At 32.8% G+C, this 18211-nt stretch overlaps 1 protein-coding gene across 2 annotated transcripts in view; it reads right to left on the minus strand.

Moving 5' to 3' along the window:
- Positions 1-10472: 10472 nt before the first annotated feature.
- The window catches only part of LOC145293796 (uncharacterized), a 109784-nt gene continuing 102045 nt past the window's right edge, over positions 10473-18211 (minus strand). For both annotated transcript variants that reach the window (XM_080140363.1, XM_080140364.1), the window contains one exon: positions 10473-15314. In XM_080140363.1, coding sequence (XP_079996489.1) covers positions 12907-15240 — 2334 coding nt within the window. In that variant the 5' untranslated portion in view covers positions 15241-15314 and the 3' untranslated portion in view covers positions 10473-12906. The remainder of the gene's footprint in view (positions 15315-18211) is intronic.

The following is an 18211-nucleotide window of genomic DNA, read 5'->3' on the forward strand; positions in this document are numbered from 1 at the left end:
ATCTTTTGAACTTTAACCCCTTGATAGCCAAATTATTGGACAAAAACCGAATAAAAAGCTTGCCCTATGTTTGAATATACTTTATGCAAAATTTCAAATGTTTAGACTAAAAATTGGCTGAGAGGCCAATTTTTTTTTTTTAAACTTTGATCCCAATTTTGCCCCTTAACATTTATTGTTTTGGGCTCAAATCAAGTTAAAAAGTTTGATCCCTATTTAAGTTTGATCCATATCCATCTAAAATTTCAAGTGTTTAGACCTAAAATTGGCGGAGGAGTTTGATAGAGTTTTCAAAGGTCAAATCGTTGAACTTTGACTCCTTGACAGCCAAATGTATGGCCGAAAACCGATTAATTTGTTAGGAAAATGTACACACACAGACAGACAGACAGACAGACAGACAGACACATACACACACACAGACAATTTCACTTTTATAGATATATAGATATACATATATATGTAGATAGATAGATAGATAGAGAGAGAGAGAGAGAGAGAGAGAGAGAGAGAGAGAGAGAGAGAGAGAGAGAGAGATCATTGAACTATACTGTTAGATCACAAAATTATCAATTGTTAATCTATGGATATAAAAACCTGATTGGCCACGAGGTCTACAAACGTATCCCAATCTCAGCATATAACCTCATGTCCCAGAAGACATTATTACATTCAACGGTCAACCTATTTCTTTGGTAGTCTCTCTTAGCTATTTCTTCCACCGCAGGTTTCTCGTTCATAATCACTCTACACGTCGCCTTTATGTTTTTTTTCTTCAAGTTCATATGTTTTATATTATAAAACAGACACACATATACACGTATATAACATTAATATAGATTTGTTACTATTTTGGGATACAAACTACCACATAAACGTCATTTTATTTATGGAGAACACATATTTGAAATGACAAGAGGCAAAAGACTCGTCCTTCAAGCCATCGAAATATTACATTCAGGTGACAAACAACACATGGGACACTTCATTTCTCATTTGATGCGCTTTCTGAAATATTTCCCCTTTATGAATGTCCCTTGTCAGAGATGCTCTCTACCGATCCAAGTTATGACAACAGGACCATTGCCATCACCCTTAAAATGCATCGCTGGATTGCCACAAATAACAGGGGCGTGGTCAGGTTGATGAAAATAAAGTTTTCACCATGGTTATGGTATTTTTTTTTATTTTTACATGGGGGTCACCACTTCGGGGATAAGAGTTATTGTGTGTACAGTAATCACTGGGATAGTATCGTAGTAATAGTTAGTATTGGGGTTTTGATAAAGTGTCTTACTTAAGGGAGCGGTTCATCAGGAATTTGTTCGTGTTGGACTTGAAGATATCTAAGTTGAATTCGGAGGGGGGGCAAGCGGCAGAGAGTTCCACAGCCGTGCAGTTCTAAGAAAGAAGCTTTGTCCATGGAATCTACGTTTTGATTTAGGCACGGATAAAGAGTGGGGAAAATCAGTGGTTTCAGCTAGTCGGGTGTTTTTCGTGAAACATTGGCGGGGGGCAGAGAATGGAGCTCAGACGAGCACTTGCCATGGAAATAACGATAAAACAGAGACAGGCTCTCAACGTCTCTTCTGTGGGAGAGAGGTTGCAGGGAAGAGAAAAGAGCATCCCCCACCAAGTCATGAAATCTATTTTGTACTTTGTCAAGGCAGGATAGACTATTTTTAGCAGCTCCTTCCCAGATGTGGCAGCAGTACTCCACCCTTGGACGTACTTGGCTTTTATACAGATTGAGAATTGCATTATTAGTGAGATATCTTCTGGAGCGGTAGAAGGAGCCCACCATTTTCCCAGCGACCTTGGCCACAGACTTGATGTATGTGTCCCATTTCAGATCAGGAGTAACGGTCAAACCCAGAAGCTTATCAAAACATGGGGCCTCCCCTAGACAAGAGCCATTCATTTCAATCGATGCCAGATGGGGATCAGAGCGTCAAGTGAGGGCCACATTAAGCCACCTTATATCTTCGAAATTGTCTTGAAAGTCAACACCAAAGTGTACCTGGATGTGCTGAAGAGTGTGGTGATCTCCTGGTGCAATCAGATGGCTGCTAGTAGACCCTGGGTGTGATAGCAGGACTCAGCGCTAGCCCACAAGTCAAAAGAGACCCATGCTTGGCTTCAGGAGTGCTACGACTTTGTATCCTGACAGCCTTAACAGCATTCTCTGATAGGGATGCCCCAGGTTATTAGCAATAAACTAACCCCATTTTTAGAAAGAAGGCAAAGATTGAACAAAATAGCTATCCATTAGTAACAAGGTCACAGTATAACATATATATATATATATGTGTGTGTGTGTGTGTGTGTGTGCGTGTGTGTGTGTTTTGGTAAAATATGTTTTTTTTTCAATTATGTTTTACTTTTTGTGTATGCCAATCCTTTTTGTTTAGAAGTTTAGTGCATGTTAAATATACCAACAGAGCATACACATATAAAAAAAATAATATATTTACATCCAAGATCTAAATATTTATTTTTCATGCAAAACAGCTCCTCCAGCATGTTAAAATTTCGGTACATTTTTTATAGATCCGTTTCGTTATGCAGAAACAAACAGTCATTATTATGTTAATACCGTCTCTTTTCATGTATATAATCTTCAGGAAAATTCTTTGCTTGAATGGAAAACATGCAAAAATTATTTTCTTGGATAGGAAAAGTGTCACAAGAAGAAAAAAGTAACATCGTGTTTGTTCTGGCAGCCATCTTTGTTCATATTACACACACACACACACACACACACACACACACACACACACACATATATATATATATATATATATATATATCGCAATCATGAGGGGAAGACTTAAATTCATGATTAAAAACATTTAAAATAAAGTCAACGGATTGAAGAGAAGAGAAGAAAAAATGGGGGAGTCAGCTGACCGGTTTTGCCCTCGCTTTATCCAAGCTGTATCGTGGGATTTGTTTTGAAGAGAGAAAAACGGGAATCGAAAATATGTACAAATAATTGCGTTGCGTTAAAAAATGGAGGAAAAATGGAGGAAACGATTAAAATAAAGCAACGTTATATTATTCGAAGATCTTAGAGACTAATCACGCTCACACCCTTGGGTGCATTCCTTCTGTTTACAGAGAGAAAGCCTTCTCAACCGAACGTGAACAGTCTCCAAGATCTTTAAATGAAATAATGAGTGAGTACGACTCAGAATTGAAAAAGACTTCGTGCTAAAGTTCGCTACACATGACAGTTTTTTTAATAAGATGGTTAGTAATTGAAGGCCCGTATGTGTTGGCAAGTACGTCTTTTGTTTGGTATGTCCCATTTCTGATTTTGGTATGTAAGTGTTGTTGGACTCTTCCATCCAATCTTAATGTTGTTCCACCCACATAGTTGGCACTGCAACGAGAGGATGGCATTAACTTAGAGAACATTAACGCAGAGAATACAAAATGCACATTTGAAGTAAAACAACAATTTTGCACTGTTGATTTGATTTGTTTGCGAATTTCTCACTTACTGTCCCCAGCCACGATAAACGCAGATATACTGGACATTTATTAACTGTTTGAATTTTAGTTACAGAGGACCCCGTTATTTTTCTTTGCATAACTGACCTAATCACACCCAGAAGGTACCCATTTTTAGATAGGATATCAGTAATTATTTTTAATTCCTCGTCCAATTTTGATTTGGAGCAGATCATGAGAGCACGATGTGTTAGGGCCCAAATTAAATTTATCTTACGTTTTCGGGGGCAAATGAATATCAGCGTGTATACAGTCTCGTGAATGTAGATTTATGGTCGATTGATGACACCACAATGTCACATTTACTCTATGAACTATCCCGCTTAAAATATCCAAAATGCTTTTAATTGAATTTAATTTCATGATCACATAAAGCTACTTTGGTTAAAAAAAAAATTATTATTTCAATACAAACATTGTGTCCGAGTTAATTGCTATTTACTGTTGCCGTTGTATTTTCTTTATTTTTATTATGGGAAGAAAGTTTCTACCTATAGTTTTTCATATAAAATTTTATGTTTATTTGCTAAATAAATTTATAAAGATTCTCGTAAAAATAAATTTTATTCATTTTTATTCATTAGAAAAATGTTTTCCCGGTACGCCACACAGAGATAAATCAAAAAAGTTAATTTTGTTTCAGAAGCAAAACATCGACTTCAGTTGCGCTGTTGGATTTTTAAGCTCAATCAACGTGGTTTTTCATATGTACTTTTATGTTTATTCGCTAGATAAAATGGAAAAATAACTTTTTCTTCTGTGGAAATTTGTTTTTATGACAGAATAAAATTTGGCGCACTGGCGTACATTTAAGCGTACTTTTTGAACGAAAATGACGGATTGAAATCTGGCGTGCTGGTGCTCCAAAAATAATTACCCGCCGATTGGTATGCAAAATAAGAAAACAGTGTACGGAGAGAATAGTTAATAAAGCCCATCTCATGTCACGAATGCGCTTTTACGTACTAACGTACTATTTAGAAAAGCATTCTTAACATTACGAGGGATTTTTGTAAATTATTCTGTACATTCCTTCTTTGAAAAAATGTTCATATTTTTTCTCACGCATTTGGTCAATTATTAGATTGATTTAGGTTACTGTAAAAGAAAAACAAATACTACTACTACTACTACTACTACTACTACTACTACTACTACTACTATTAATAATAATAATAATAATAATAATAATAATAATAATAATAATAATAATAATAATAGCAGCAGCCAATATATTGATCTCTTTAGTTAAATCATTCCCCCAAAATGGGATTCTACATTTTTAGATGATTATATGGCGAAAAGAAAAACAAAACAAAACAATTATTTTAAAATTTCGTGTAGGAAAACTGTTTCCCACATAAAATTAACGTAAAATGGTGCACATTTCTGGCCCAGTCTTGCTTCGAAAATTAAACAACATACTTGTACAGCATAACATTTTCGATCGATTGTTCACATTTATTTATGTGTTTCCACTAACGTTTGTTTAATTTTCAATTTAGAGCGGTTATCAATGGTCCTTCTGCCGAGGTTATTGGACAATAAATTCTAACTCAAAAAGGAAACATTAAGTTTGTTTTAAAACCAAAAACACACTTTAAACGCAAATAAATTTATTCAGGTATGTAGAAGAGTCTTGTTTTTGGTAACATTTATTTGTTGCATATTTGTTTATCATTTCTTTTCTTTTTTGTTAATTGCAGTAATAAATGTCGCACCTTATTGTTCTTTTTTGGGAAGCGTAAATGTAGATATGATTTCATTTTTAATTAAGAAAATCTTCAGAATGCTTTCTCTTTAGGCATTTTATCCAACCGGAGATTTTCATTTATATTTTTCACTTGCGTCCAAAGAAAAGCACCATAAAATTTAAATTATTTCAGAAGAAGCCGATGACAGACACTGGCAATGTACAGCGGGCACCAACGAAAATTAAAAACTCGGTATTTAAGACATTTTAATAATCAAGTGAACTCCTTCGGATAGGAGCATATAGACATTTAGCGAAAAGTTTACAAAGGAAATAAGCAAGTTATGTCTCGATAAATAACCAATAAATAAAATAAATTAAACTTTGTGAATCAATCTGTAAAGGAGTTTTTAAAGCCTTATTTTGTAAATGAACAACTTCTAAAAAAAATTGTGCTTGTTTAATTTTTTGTTGTCAAAACAATATTAAAAATATTGGTTTCAAATCGGAAATTAGACTAAAAACTAATGTTTGATTCAGGCAAGATGGCCCAAAGGCAGTGTGAATATTCGATACGTTTCTGTGGCATTTTTCACAGGCATAATACAGAATTTTATTGCATATCGTTTTTCTAATGTTGTCCTCACGTTTCCATTGCATTTTTGAAATTCACTAGTTATGAGAATAAGCTTTATATATATATACTAGCATTTCAGCCCGGCGTTGCCCGGATGTTTTGAATTGTATGCTGAGCAAAACAAAAAAAAATCAATTTTTTTAACTTTGACCACTATTATGACCCCTTAAAATTTATTGTTTAGGGCTCAAATAAAGGAATCTACATCTAAAATTTCACGTGTTTAGACCCAAAATTGTAGGAGTTTGGTAGAGTTCTCAAATGTCAAATCGTTGAATTTTGACCCCTTAATCGCAAAATTTCTGTCCAAAAACCAATCACATCGATTTTCCCAAATCTCAGTACCCTGTAAATCAAATTTCGAATCCGTAGGCTTAAAATTGACAGAGTTATTGCGTAGGGAAATGTACACGGCCACACACAGGCACTTTCACTTTTATATATATACTAGCATTTCAGCCCGGCGTTTCCCGGGTGTTTTGAGGTGTATGCTGAGCAAAACAAAAAAAAAACGGTCAATTTTTTTAACTTTGACCCCTATTATGACCCCTAAAAATTTATTGTTTAGGGCGCAAATAAAACTATTAAGTTAGATCCATGTCCAAGGAATCTATAGCTAAAATTTCACGTGTTCAGACCCAAAATTGTAGGAGGAGTTCGGTAGAGTTCTCAAAGGTCAAATCGTTGAACTTTGACTCCTTAATCGACAAATTTCTGTCCAAAAACCAATCACATCGATTTGCCCAAATCTCAGTACCCTGTATATCAAATTTCGAATCTGTAGGCTTAAAATTGAGAGAGTTATTGCGTAGGTAAATGTACACAGACACACAGACACACAAACACGTTCACTTTTATATATATATATATATATATATATATATATATATATATATATATATATATTGTATATATATAAAATTAGCATATATATTTTTAATTACATTTCACCCCAAACAAGGCCACTTTGATGAAGGGAGCTACTATCAGGGACATAAGTTGCAGGGTTACTATGTAGGGAGTTTAGCAGCAAGGTGTCTGTTTACTTTAACTTCTGCATGTCAGAAGAGTTGGGGAAGCAGGAACTCGGAAGGGAATTCCAAAGTCTAGCAGTTCTGGAGAAGAAACCAGAAGACTTTCTAACATCTAGGTATCTCTACTGTGTAGGCGTGGTACTTTGCTGCTTGTCGTGTTTGTCGGGGGTATTTACGTCGAGGGGGTAGAAGGGCTTGTAGTTCGTCGGAGCATTCGCCATTAAAATACTTGTAAAACAGGCAGAGGGATGCAACATTTCATTGATGGGACAGAGGTTGAGGCTTAGATGAAGACTCTTTTGAACCCTGTCCAGGAATTAGAGACTAGTAACAGAAGCACCAACCCAAATGTGACACCAATACTCCATACATGGGCAAATGGTGGCCTTGTAGAGGTACAGGATACTTTCAGGCGTAAGGAACTTTCTAGCACAATTCCCAGATCGTCACCCATCTGGTGCTAGCCAGGCTCTACGTTCCTTAATTTCGGTGATCTGACGAGAACCGGTGTGTCAACGCGATTATGCCATATATATATATATATATATATATATATATATATATATATATATATATATATATATATATATATATATATATATATATACATAAAGAAAGACAAAGAATTGCCAGAAATTTTGGTTTGGGAAAATCCGTTTTAATATTTTAAGATAAAAAAACATCTAAAAAAGGGAACACGCATGAATAACTAAATAATGAAATACGGTCAATGTCGACTATATCTGCTAGGATATATACACATATATATATATATATATATATATATATATATATATATATATATATATATATACACGCACACACATATATATTTATATATATATACACACATATATATTTATATATATATTTATATATATGCATATATATACACACACATATATATTTATATATATATGCATATATATACACACACACATATATATTTATATATATATAGATGCATATATATACACACACATATACATATATATATATATATATATATATATATATATCCAAACAGATATAGTCGACATTGACCGTATTTCATTATTTAGTTATTCATGCGTGTTCCCTTTTTAAGATGTTTTTATCTTAAAATATTTTGACGGATTTTCCCAAACCAAAATTTCTGGCCATTCTTTGTCTTTCTTTATTGAGTATAAATTGGTTGTTCTACTCGTGGAACAACACTATATAAATGGCCGTGGGAAAAGCATGGTTGTTGCAATTGTAATCTGGCTATATTCAGCGATTGGTAATGGACATTGCACAACGGCAACAACAACAACAAAAAATGCAGCCGTTTTATGGCAAAACAAATGCCGCTGGGAACAATGTGGATTCTTGGAATACATATCTTTTCTCAAATAACACAGGTTGTAAATACTGTAGATCCATTCAGATGTGCCATCAGATCTCTAACTACAAATCTGGTACCATTACATTTGCTGCATTCAAACTTTTAAGAAGTGTGATTGTTCCTGAAATTCTTCAATGTGAAGTGACACGTCTGATATATTCAAACTATTAATAAATCTATAAAATAACTGATGACTTAATTTAAATCTGCAATCGTGAAAACGGGTTTGTATATTTTGATAGCATCAGCAAATGTAAAAGGAATTACTCACATATCTTTTTAACACTCTCATTGGTTTTGGTTAAGTTTTGACCTTTCACGCAATCAATAATGATTGTAGGATTAAGGTTATGAAAACCAAAATGTTCCACTGAATATCTGGAATTACACTGTTCGACTGCAAAGTGAACGTTCGAAGGTACTACAAAATTGCACAAGATGAGGGAAGAGCTACGAAGACGAAAGTGGTACCATTAAAACGCGCGACCTTTGTGCTCCGGAATTTATTATTCTACATAGCCTCAATGCAGTTTTGCCGGTTTACTTCTGACGCACGTCTATGACAGGGGTTGCTGTGTTAGAATCTCACATCGTCAATATCTGCAACAAACTTTCGTGTCATAAATACATAAGTTAATATAACAATGCAATTTTCAATAGCCTCTGATCCATTCGGTCGGAATAAAAATAAGCATTATTTTTGGAACATCCTTCGTATATAAAACAAATGTAACTTTTTTAATTAATTTATTTTAAAGTGTAACGATAATAGATGCATTCAAATTAATTTGAAATAAAAAGAATGCAAAGAATAAGTTTTCAAAACTGGTGAACATGACCAAATTCAAAATAATTAAAAAATTGGCCAAAGTCGGAATTTTTTACCTTAGTGATGCCAGATAATTTCCTGTTACTTGTATATTTCATATTTGGCGATCAAACGATTTCATTTAACGATATAAGTGTGAAAGGTGATAACGTACATAAAATATAAGCGTATTCAAAAAAAAAAGATCCATTATTTATACTTAAATAAGTGTCAGTATTATTTATTTTTTATATTTACATTGGTTATATTTATATGTTCGTTAAAAATATTTGAAAACCACAAGTTCATTTTTAGGGGGATATACAACCTTTTGCAATAACGCCACAAAAATAAAATCATGAAAAAAAGCGATAATGGCAATAATCTTTGAAAAATGTAATTACAAAAATGTTTTTTTGTTTTGTTACGATAAATTGTTTTGTATGAATTTTTTCTAGTTTTTGTTTCATTGTTGATGTGTAAAATTTTGTCGATTAGTGATAAGAAATGTGTTAAAAGTGCATGTTCTAAAGAAAAGCAATTATATAAAATGAAAAATTATTTTTAAAATCTGTATTGCGAATAATTATCGGTACCATTACTTCTAATTCACGGATACTGAGAATATATATCAATCATTTATCAATATTGAGAATGTCTATCGATAATTTATGGGGTTTGAGAATATATATTGGTAGTTCGTAGATATTGAAATGTCTATCACATGTATTTGTAATTTTTTTTACGAAAAATAGAATGACACAAAAACTTCTTATTCTCTTTTTTATTTGATTTGGTTAAACAATTACAAAATTCAAAGGAAGTCATTGTTTCTGAGATTACGCTTCAGTAAAATTGTAACTTAAATATAGAGGATGAGCGAGGTAAAACATCTACTATTTTTTCTTTTCTACCCGTACCAAGATCAAACAGGACTTTTTCCAAGGAAAATTTTCTTAGAAATTTAATAGTGATATTCATTTTGTATTTGGTTGGTTGTACTAATATTGTTCGGGTCAGACGGTCATAAAAACACAAGATTATGTTTTACTTAAAATTGAAATTTGAAAATGATGTTTTACTTAAACTTGAAATTTGAAAATTAAAAAGTTTTACTTAAAAAATGTTTTACTTAATATTGTTTTACTTAAAATTTAAATTTGAAAATGATGTTTTACTTAAACTTGAAATTTGAAAATTTAAAAAAAGTTTTACTTAAAAAATGTTTTACTTAAAATTGTTTTACTTAAAATTTAAATTTGAAAATTATGTTTTACTTAAACTTGAAATTTGACAATTAAAAAATTAAAAAATATATGGGGTTCAGGGCTGGAAAAAGGAACAAATAAGGTTCCACATTCATTCTCGATCAATATTGTCTGCTCGTAAGAGATAAATGAGCACGAAGAGAAAGGATATCATTTGTGAATATTTTTAATATTAGGTTTCCCTTCGAAAATTCTATATCAAACAAAATTTCACATACAATCCATTCAGTTCTGTTTCTAAAAGTGGAAACTTAGAAAGCATACAACAAATGTTTTTTGTAAAACAACATTATCGGTACACTACTGAACATTAGTCATTAGATGCATACATAGACAATACTCTTAGTTTCATTAATAGCAAAGACTACTGGTGTTATATGATACTCATCAGCCTAGACTATATTCCATCAAAATTAACTTGGTTAACAATACAAAGTGTAATTCCGAGGTTTGCGGCTAGTTGACGCTGATAAACTCAGCCTTCATAGTAATCTCTGGAACTCTGAGTATTCTAATACTTCTTCAGCCCACACCATGCTTATAAGGTGATATCTGATAGCTATATTCTTTAGTTCGTCATACTTTTAAGATGATATATGATAAATATATTGATGTAACACGCTCCAAAATGTAAAATAGTATAAAATATTGACCTTCAAACTTTTATTGATAGTTTGTGCTGTTGTGGAGGTTGGCTGTCGACGAAGAAAGCATAAAATTAAACATGAATGTATGTGTAGTGTCTATTTACTTACGCCACGTTTTTGTACAATACATGGAATATAACTGTGCCAACCATGTCAACTAGTATTATTATATCAACGACGAGTTAGTATTTCTCAAATTCACATAAAGTTAAGTGATAAAATTCATCCACTAAGTATATCCTTTGTAAATGCTGAAATAAATTACGGTTGTGGATAAAAACACTTTGACGTTTATTATTTAGTCTTTACCTCATTGTTAAATTAAACGTCAATAAAATAAATTGTATGGAAAGTTTAAAATAGAAAATTACCTCTTTAAAGTCAGGCTATAAGCTTTTAAAATAACAATTAATCAATTCTACGACGAGGAGAATGTAAGTCACAAGTATGTTTTGCTATAAACAACTTACAGGTGATTTATAAGGTCATCATTCTAAGGGGACAGTGTAAAAGGTAGACATACAAGCATATAATCAAACATGCTAGCAAACAGGCAGTTATGTTTTTCTCTATAGAGATAAATACACATGCATGCACATAGTTATGCGACTTAAAACAAACGCCTAAGACCATTCACAAGTTATTTTAATTAATGCTTGCCATCATTAATAACTGTCATATATAGCTACTAGTTGTACCTACCTGGCGTTGCCCAGGATGCTGTAAATCATTTGAGCTTTATTTTTATTTCTTTGCACATTTTTAAAACTTATACAGGAAAAAGAAAATACGTTTTAGTTTTAAGAGAGGCAACTCTCTTTACACCATTAAAAAATTTTTGATTTTGATTCTTCCGTCATAACTGAAAAAAAAACATGTTCATATTACTAACTGTCTAGATGTTTTACTTTAATAAACTGTAGTAAAGTACGTTATTATAGTGTCCATGACGCGTTTGATATGTCAGACTAAGTGCTTTTTTAGATCTAAATTTGTAAATTTCATAACTTAATTAAATAAACAAGAATCACTTTGACAGCAAGGGAGGCTGAAAACAATCCATGGCAGGTTGAAAATATATTAGACTTTTAACATAGCTAATTTACATTTTTCCCTCTTTTCCATTTTTGCTGTTGTTGAATTATTGAAGAATCATTATGATTGCGTATTTACTTCCGGTGCGTAGTCTGTTGCTGTAATAGAAGAATCATTATGATTGCGCATTTACTTCCGGTGCGCAGTCTGTTGCTGTAATAGAAGAATCATTATGATTGCGCATTTGTTTACTTTGTAAACAACAATTTCATTTCGTGTATGATTTTTTAAATTTATATTTTTTGTTTTATTCTCTGGCATTACTTGAATGTTTGCATTTCCTTTGATATCATTCATGAATCTATTGAGTCATATTGTTGCTGTTGTTCTTTTAGTGGTTGTGCGTTATGTGTTTTTGAACGCTCAACGTCTTGACATGAGACATTGGATGATGGCCTTTCATAATTTGTAAAGAAGCGTAGGACGTTAATTCTGATAGCGTCATCACATCATCCCAAAAAGAAAAAAAATAGGAGAAGTAACATCAATTATTGTCAATACGAAACAGTACTGGAGTCTCGAATCACGACGATTTTGATTCATTTAGAAAAGCAGTGTTAAGTGTTCTCCTGTAATGTACTTAAAAAATACATTTATTTAAAAATACTTTTTCGTAGCTTAAGTCTATTCTAATGCATATTATTATAGATTAAGAATATGAATTTATAACTTGGCTTTGCTGGTCAGATTATTATTATTTTTTTTTAATAAAAATTGTAATCATATAATATTTTATTGATATAAAATTTCACCACTGCCTGTTATTAGTTGTTATATCTCATTTTTACCTCGTAGGGCAATTGTTACATATTAAAAAGAACTCCATTTTTGGTTAGTTTTTTTTATGTCTTTCTCATAAATTTTTCTGCTTCATTTTCTGTTTTCATGCCGCTTACATATGTTCCCGACGTCTGTTTACTTCTACTTAAATCACTGTCGGTTCGTTCGGTCGGTCTAAACATGAATGCCAGCCTTTCCTTCAGTTGACGAGACACTTGTTTCGAAAATAAATAAGAGCAACCGACCAAAAATCCTTGGAATGAATTGAGAAAGACAGAAATGTAGCGTATAATTGTAATCCCCGTAAAAATATCTAAGAGAGCGAAAATCCAGTTGATTCCCATTATGAAACAAAGTTTCAAATAAATCAGAAACATTCCTTTATTCTTTTTTGACAACATACGATCGGAAAACTTTTCTGTCCGATAGATGGCGCGTATGGTGAGTATGTAAAACACGACGTTACACAAAATGAGCAGAAACAACGGCACTGCAAAGAAAATTAAAAGAGCCCATTTATTTGTTATCCAACAGAGAGGCGGTCCATATTTTGGAGACATCCAAGAAGGAAATACATCAACTGGTGTAAACTGTACAAAAATGCTGACGGACACAATAAGGAGAGGAGTTATCCAACAGTAGATCACATAATATTTATAGCAGTGTTTGCCTCGTCCTCCAATCGTGCTTTTCGAAAAGGTATTCCAGGCATCAAACGAAAGTGCGTTCATCCAGAAAAACGATACCAAATAAATATAATGCATACAGACGGCAACCACAATGCAGATGACTTCAACAAGTTTGTCATTGCTGAAGATAAAGAGGAGATTTGCTAAAAACAAAGATGCTACAAGATTCATGGACATTTTGCCCGGAACATTTCGCAATGGGGTAAAACATGCATACACACCGAACGTAAACAACAAAGCCAAGATAGACAGTGTCAAACCGATAATTGTTATGCAAACCTCTATTCTATCGACCATATATGATTGTGAATTGTTATTTTGTGTGTAGTGTTCAGCACAAATATACGGTTTGTCGTTGATGAAGTGTAATAGAGATTTGTTGATTGCGAGGTGTGCCTTTTGAAAATAGATCGTATCTCCGGTGTCGATGTATTCATTTTCATCTAACTTGATAAGCTGGCAGTTAGGGCATGAAGAGGTCGGATCTTGTCGATGAATATCGTTCTCTTCGCATGTCTGGGAATTTGGAGAAACTATGGCTCTACACATTCCTCTATAGAAGTCATATATTTCATGTTTGTCACATGACAGCTTGAAAATATTGAAATTGTACAATTTACTTAAGCCACCCTTACTCGTATCATAAAAATTGAAGTTTGGGGGCTCAAAATTTGACCTGTTGCACGTCAAATCCTCATAATTTACCCCATTGCAGTAGGCACAATGAATATTTCTGAAAATTTTTTCAGCTACGTTCGGTAGAAAGACAGGATGGAATGGACCTTGGCGACATAATAATTTAATCTCTTCGCGGGTTTCACTTCGACAAACGTCATCAAATGGGAAGCATTCACGCGGTTTCATATTTGACGGGTTTACAAATAATCTTTGCGCACATTTCAAGCGATTCTCAATGTCATCTATGCTATGGTTTTCGTTCGTATATTTTCCAACAATTTCTTTTATGTCAGGAGCACTATCCGATAAATTATAACATTCGAACTTCGGTTGCCACAATTCATAGATCGATACTCTGTGGCATAACGCACAGTATAAGTTGTAAAATTTGATTGTTTCATTGTTATTTTCAAATCCTGGCAGAAGCCCCGAGACAGGAACATGCAGTAATCTGTCTGACAATTCGGGGTTTTCACACTTTTGTTTGATTTCAGAATTGGTGTATTTTTTCGGACAAGCAATAATCGTGTACATGAAATTGTTCCCATGACTGTTGTAGTTGCATCTGTAAACGTCCGGTTCAAGACGTTTGATCTGTATTGATTTCATCTTTGATTCGATCTCGTCTTCATTTTGGATTTGTTCAATTCGCTTTGTTGTTCCGAGTCCATTTGTCATCCATTTGTCCTCACAGCAATCCCGAAACATTGTGCATAGTTTGTCGCAAAAGCAAAACGAGCCTTCAGTTTTAGATACATTGCTTTCAGCATTGGAACATGACCAAAATGTCTGACACGCTTTGCTACTGGTAAAGTTGTCAATCCATTCTAATAGAGGATGCGGGTTGTCATATAATTTTTCATAACGTGCAGAACGGTAGTAATCGGTGTTATAAAATGATTCATTTCGTAATTCTTCGAAATCAGGGTAATAGTCTACTAGACGCTCGAACGCCAAACTGAACGTCACTGACGTAAGCAATGCTAAAACGAGCGGCACCCACCACTGTTTCACATTTCTGTATATCATGGCCCGCGTTTAAATGCACGGTCAGCAAGAAAAGACCAGCAAAGTATCCTTGGTATTGTTTCTTCAGTTATCACCTGAAATGAAAAAAAAAAACTTGTATTAAATTCTGATTTTAGATAGACTTACTAATAAACATCAAATGGAAAGATTGCCTCAAAGCGAATATTATTTGTAAACTGCATCACAACTTCCATCTTCATGATGCCTATAAATTATGCCCATAAATAATGCCTATAAATAATGACCATATCGTTGGTGAGGAACAATAATTTTAAAATAACGCATTACCTCCAAGCGCATGCAATTTATAAATTAAATTACTGACAATTGCCATTCAAATGACTCCTATAAACGATGTGTAAAGTATTATTTGAGAATCTTTGCTTAGAAACAATAACTTCATTTTGTCACATAATTCTTAATCATAGTACCATCTTTTTCAGGCTTTTTTATTAAATTGTTTCAACATATTCAACTTTAAAGATTTCTTTTCATGTCTATATAATTAATACAGTATGTGTGTGTGTGTGTGTGTGTGTGTGTAAATATCTAACAGGTAAACTCTAAAACTACTGGTCATATAGCACTGAAATTCTTAGGAAATAATATTTATGCACCAAGGATGGCTTTTAGTGAGTAATATCTTTATTTACATGCATATATATCGTGTACAGACATCGTCAAATTTTCTATGCAAAATTTTCATTCCCCGTAGCTGACATTTTTGTGTTTATGCGCATGCGCCAGATTTGCTTCATTCCTTCAAGTTGTTTAAATGTAATACATAAAACAACATCAGGCTGGAACGCTAGATATTTTGATTTCAATTCCAGCTGATGACACCAACTTATTTTTTGGTACTCTTGCAGAATTTGACCCGGATTCTCTGGAATTCCCGCCAAGCATGGATTGGGCGCGATCGGCAATCATCGATTTAAGCCGAGCGTTGTTAAAATGTTGAAACGCTAAATCGACATTCTTTTTAATATCGTGTTTTTTTTTTATTTTTCGGGGTGATGTTAGGGGAGTATTTTTTCTGTTTATTTATTTTATTTTTTTAATTCAACGGCTTGGCGCTCTTCGTTTCAGCGATAATTTGTGTTTACAATTCTTGTACCTCATTTGTTTTGATAGCAGTTTCTTTCTCCTGACAATATGAGATTGGGTGGTTTCATTTTTTTTTCTAAAATGCATAAATTCATTCCCGTGCCTGGCATTATCTTTTTGGCGAGTTTTAAACTAATATTTTTTTTCATTCAACCAGTCGGGGAGCTTCCTTCCATTTCCTCTACCCCATCTTCTCCTTCTTTGCTGTCAATGGCGGGTCAACAGTCGACCGAAATAAAGATTTCTAAGGAAATATCCTCATCTCTAAAAAGTTCTTTCACCGGCAATGAACAGTCGTAAAAAATAAATAAATAAAAACTAATTTTCTTGAAAAAACAAGTTTTTTCCTGTACTTTCATCTAAAAGATTACGAGTTTCATAAATAAATTTTGCATACTTTATAAAAAAATTTTTTTTTAATTCTATTGACCCCAAAAAGAACTTTATTGAAAAAAGTATTGAAAAAAATTGTACTTACACCTAACAATTTACGGTTAAAAAAGTAAAACATTCATCTTTTCTTGAAGAAAAAAGGACGGACGTTGGTGAGATTACACCCCCCCCGCCTAAATTCCACAATTTTCACTTTTTTTTACGTTTTTCCTGTTAATATAATCGACTGCAGACTTAAGTTTCAGATTATAAAAAAAAATTGAAAAAAATAATTATAACTGTTCACGTGGGGGGTTAAGTTTTCAATTATAACGTTATACTAATTTGAACACGAATTTTGTGACCACGATGACAAAAAATTGCATGTTAGAAGTCAGAACAGAGGAGTTAAAAAGGGAAGATTTCTTCACCCCTCTTCCCTCTCTCATCTATGTATTAACTCCCCTTCTTCCCTCTCTCATCTATGTATTAACTCCCCTTCTATCTATCTATCTATCTATCTATTTATCTATTTATCTATCTATCTATCTATCTATCACGTCGTCTTGCTTGAAAGAATCCCGTTGCGCTTGGAAATTACTTTACCAAAAGAAATTACCAAATGTATATATATATATATATATATATATATATATATATATATATATATATATATATATATTTGAAATGGCCACTACTCCAAGAATGGAACACCTAACTTTCGATCATACTAGGGAGTTGCCATTTCTTTTATCGTGCCCACATATTTCGTGTTCAATTTAGTACAACGTTATAATTGAAAACCGAACCCCACGTAAAATGTTAAAAAAAAATTTGTTTCAATTTTTTTTGTCTTCTAATATGGAACTTAAGTCTGTAATCGATGATATTAACAGGAAAAAGTAAAATAAAATGTGAAAATTGTGGAATTTATAGGACAGGGGGACAATCTCGCCAACGTCCGCCGAAAAAATTAAGAAAAAACTTTTGTTAATAAATAATTTGAAAAAAAAAAATGAATAAATCTTAAAAAAAAAAAAAAATACTGATGCGACTTAAAGAAGTAGGCCCCGCAGACGGGACTCGTTCTGAAATTCGGAAATTTTAGGTATAAAGCCGGTGAAGGTACCTAAAGTAACCCTTGTGAATGAAGATGGATATAAACAATATTTTTAAAATTAATTTCTTTTATTATTTTTAAAATTAATTTCTTCAAAACAAAAACGTTAACATATATATATACAATATACTTTAGTAAATAATTTCTTAATTTGAAATAAAAATTGCTTGTAAACATATAGAACATTTTTGTAATTATATAATAAAATATTGCGAAGTGTTTGCATACCTGGTTCGTTGGGATAATAGAGGTGCCTCAAACCCCATCTTCCAAAAAAAAAAAACAAAAAAAAAAACTGAAAAAGCTTTAGTGCTTTTACTATTTTTAAGGGCCTTTTTGTAAGTTTGAAACACAAGTTAGTGATAAATAAAC

This window comes from Euprymna scolopes, chromosome 15 (genome assembly GCF_053919585.1).
Source record: "Euprymna scolopes isolate OS-2025 chromosome 15, ASM5391958v1, whole genome shotgun sequence".
NCBI lineage: Eukaryota > Metazoa > Mollusca > Cephalopoda > Sepiida > Sepiolidae > Euprymna > Euprymna scolopes.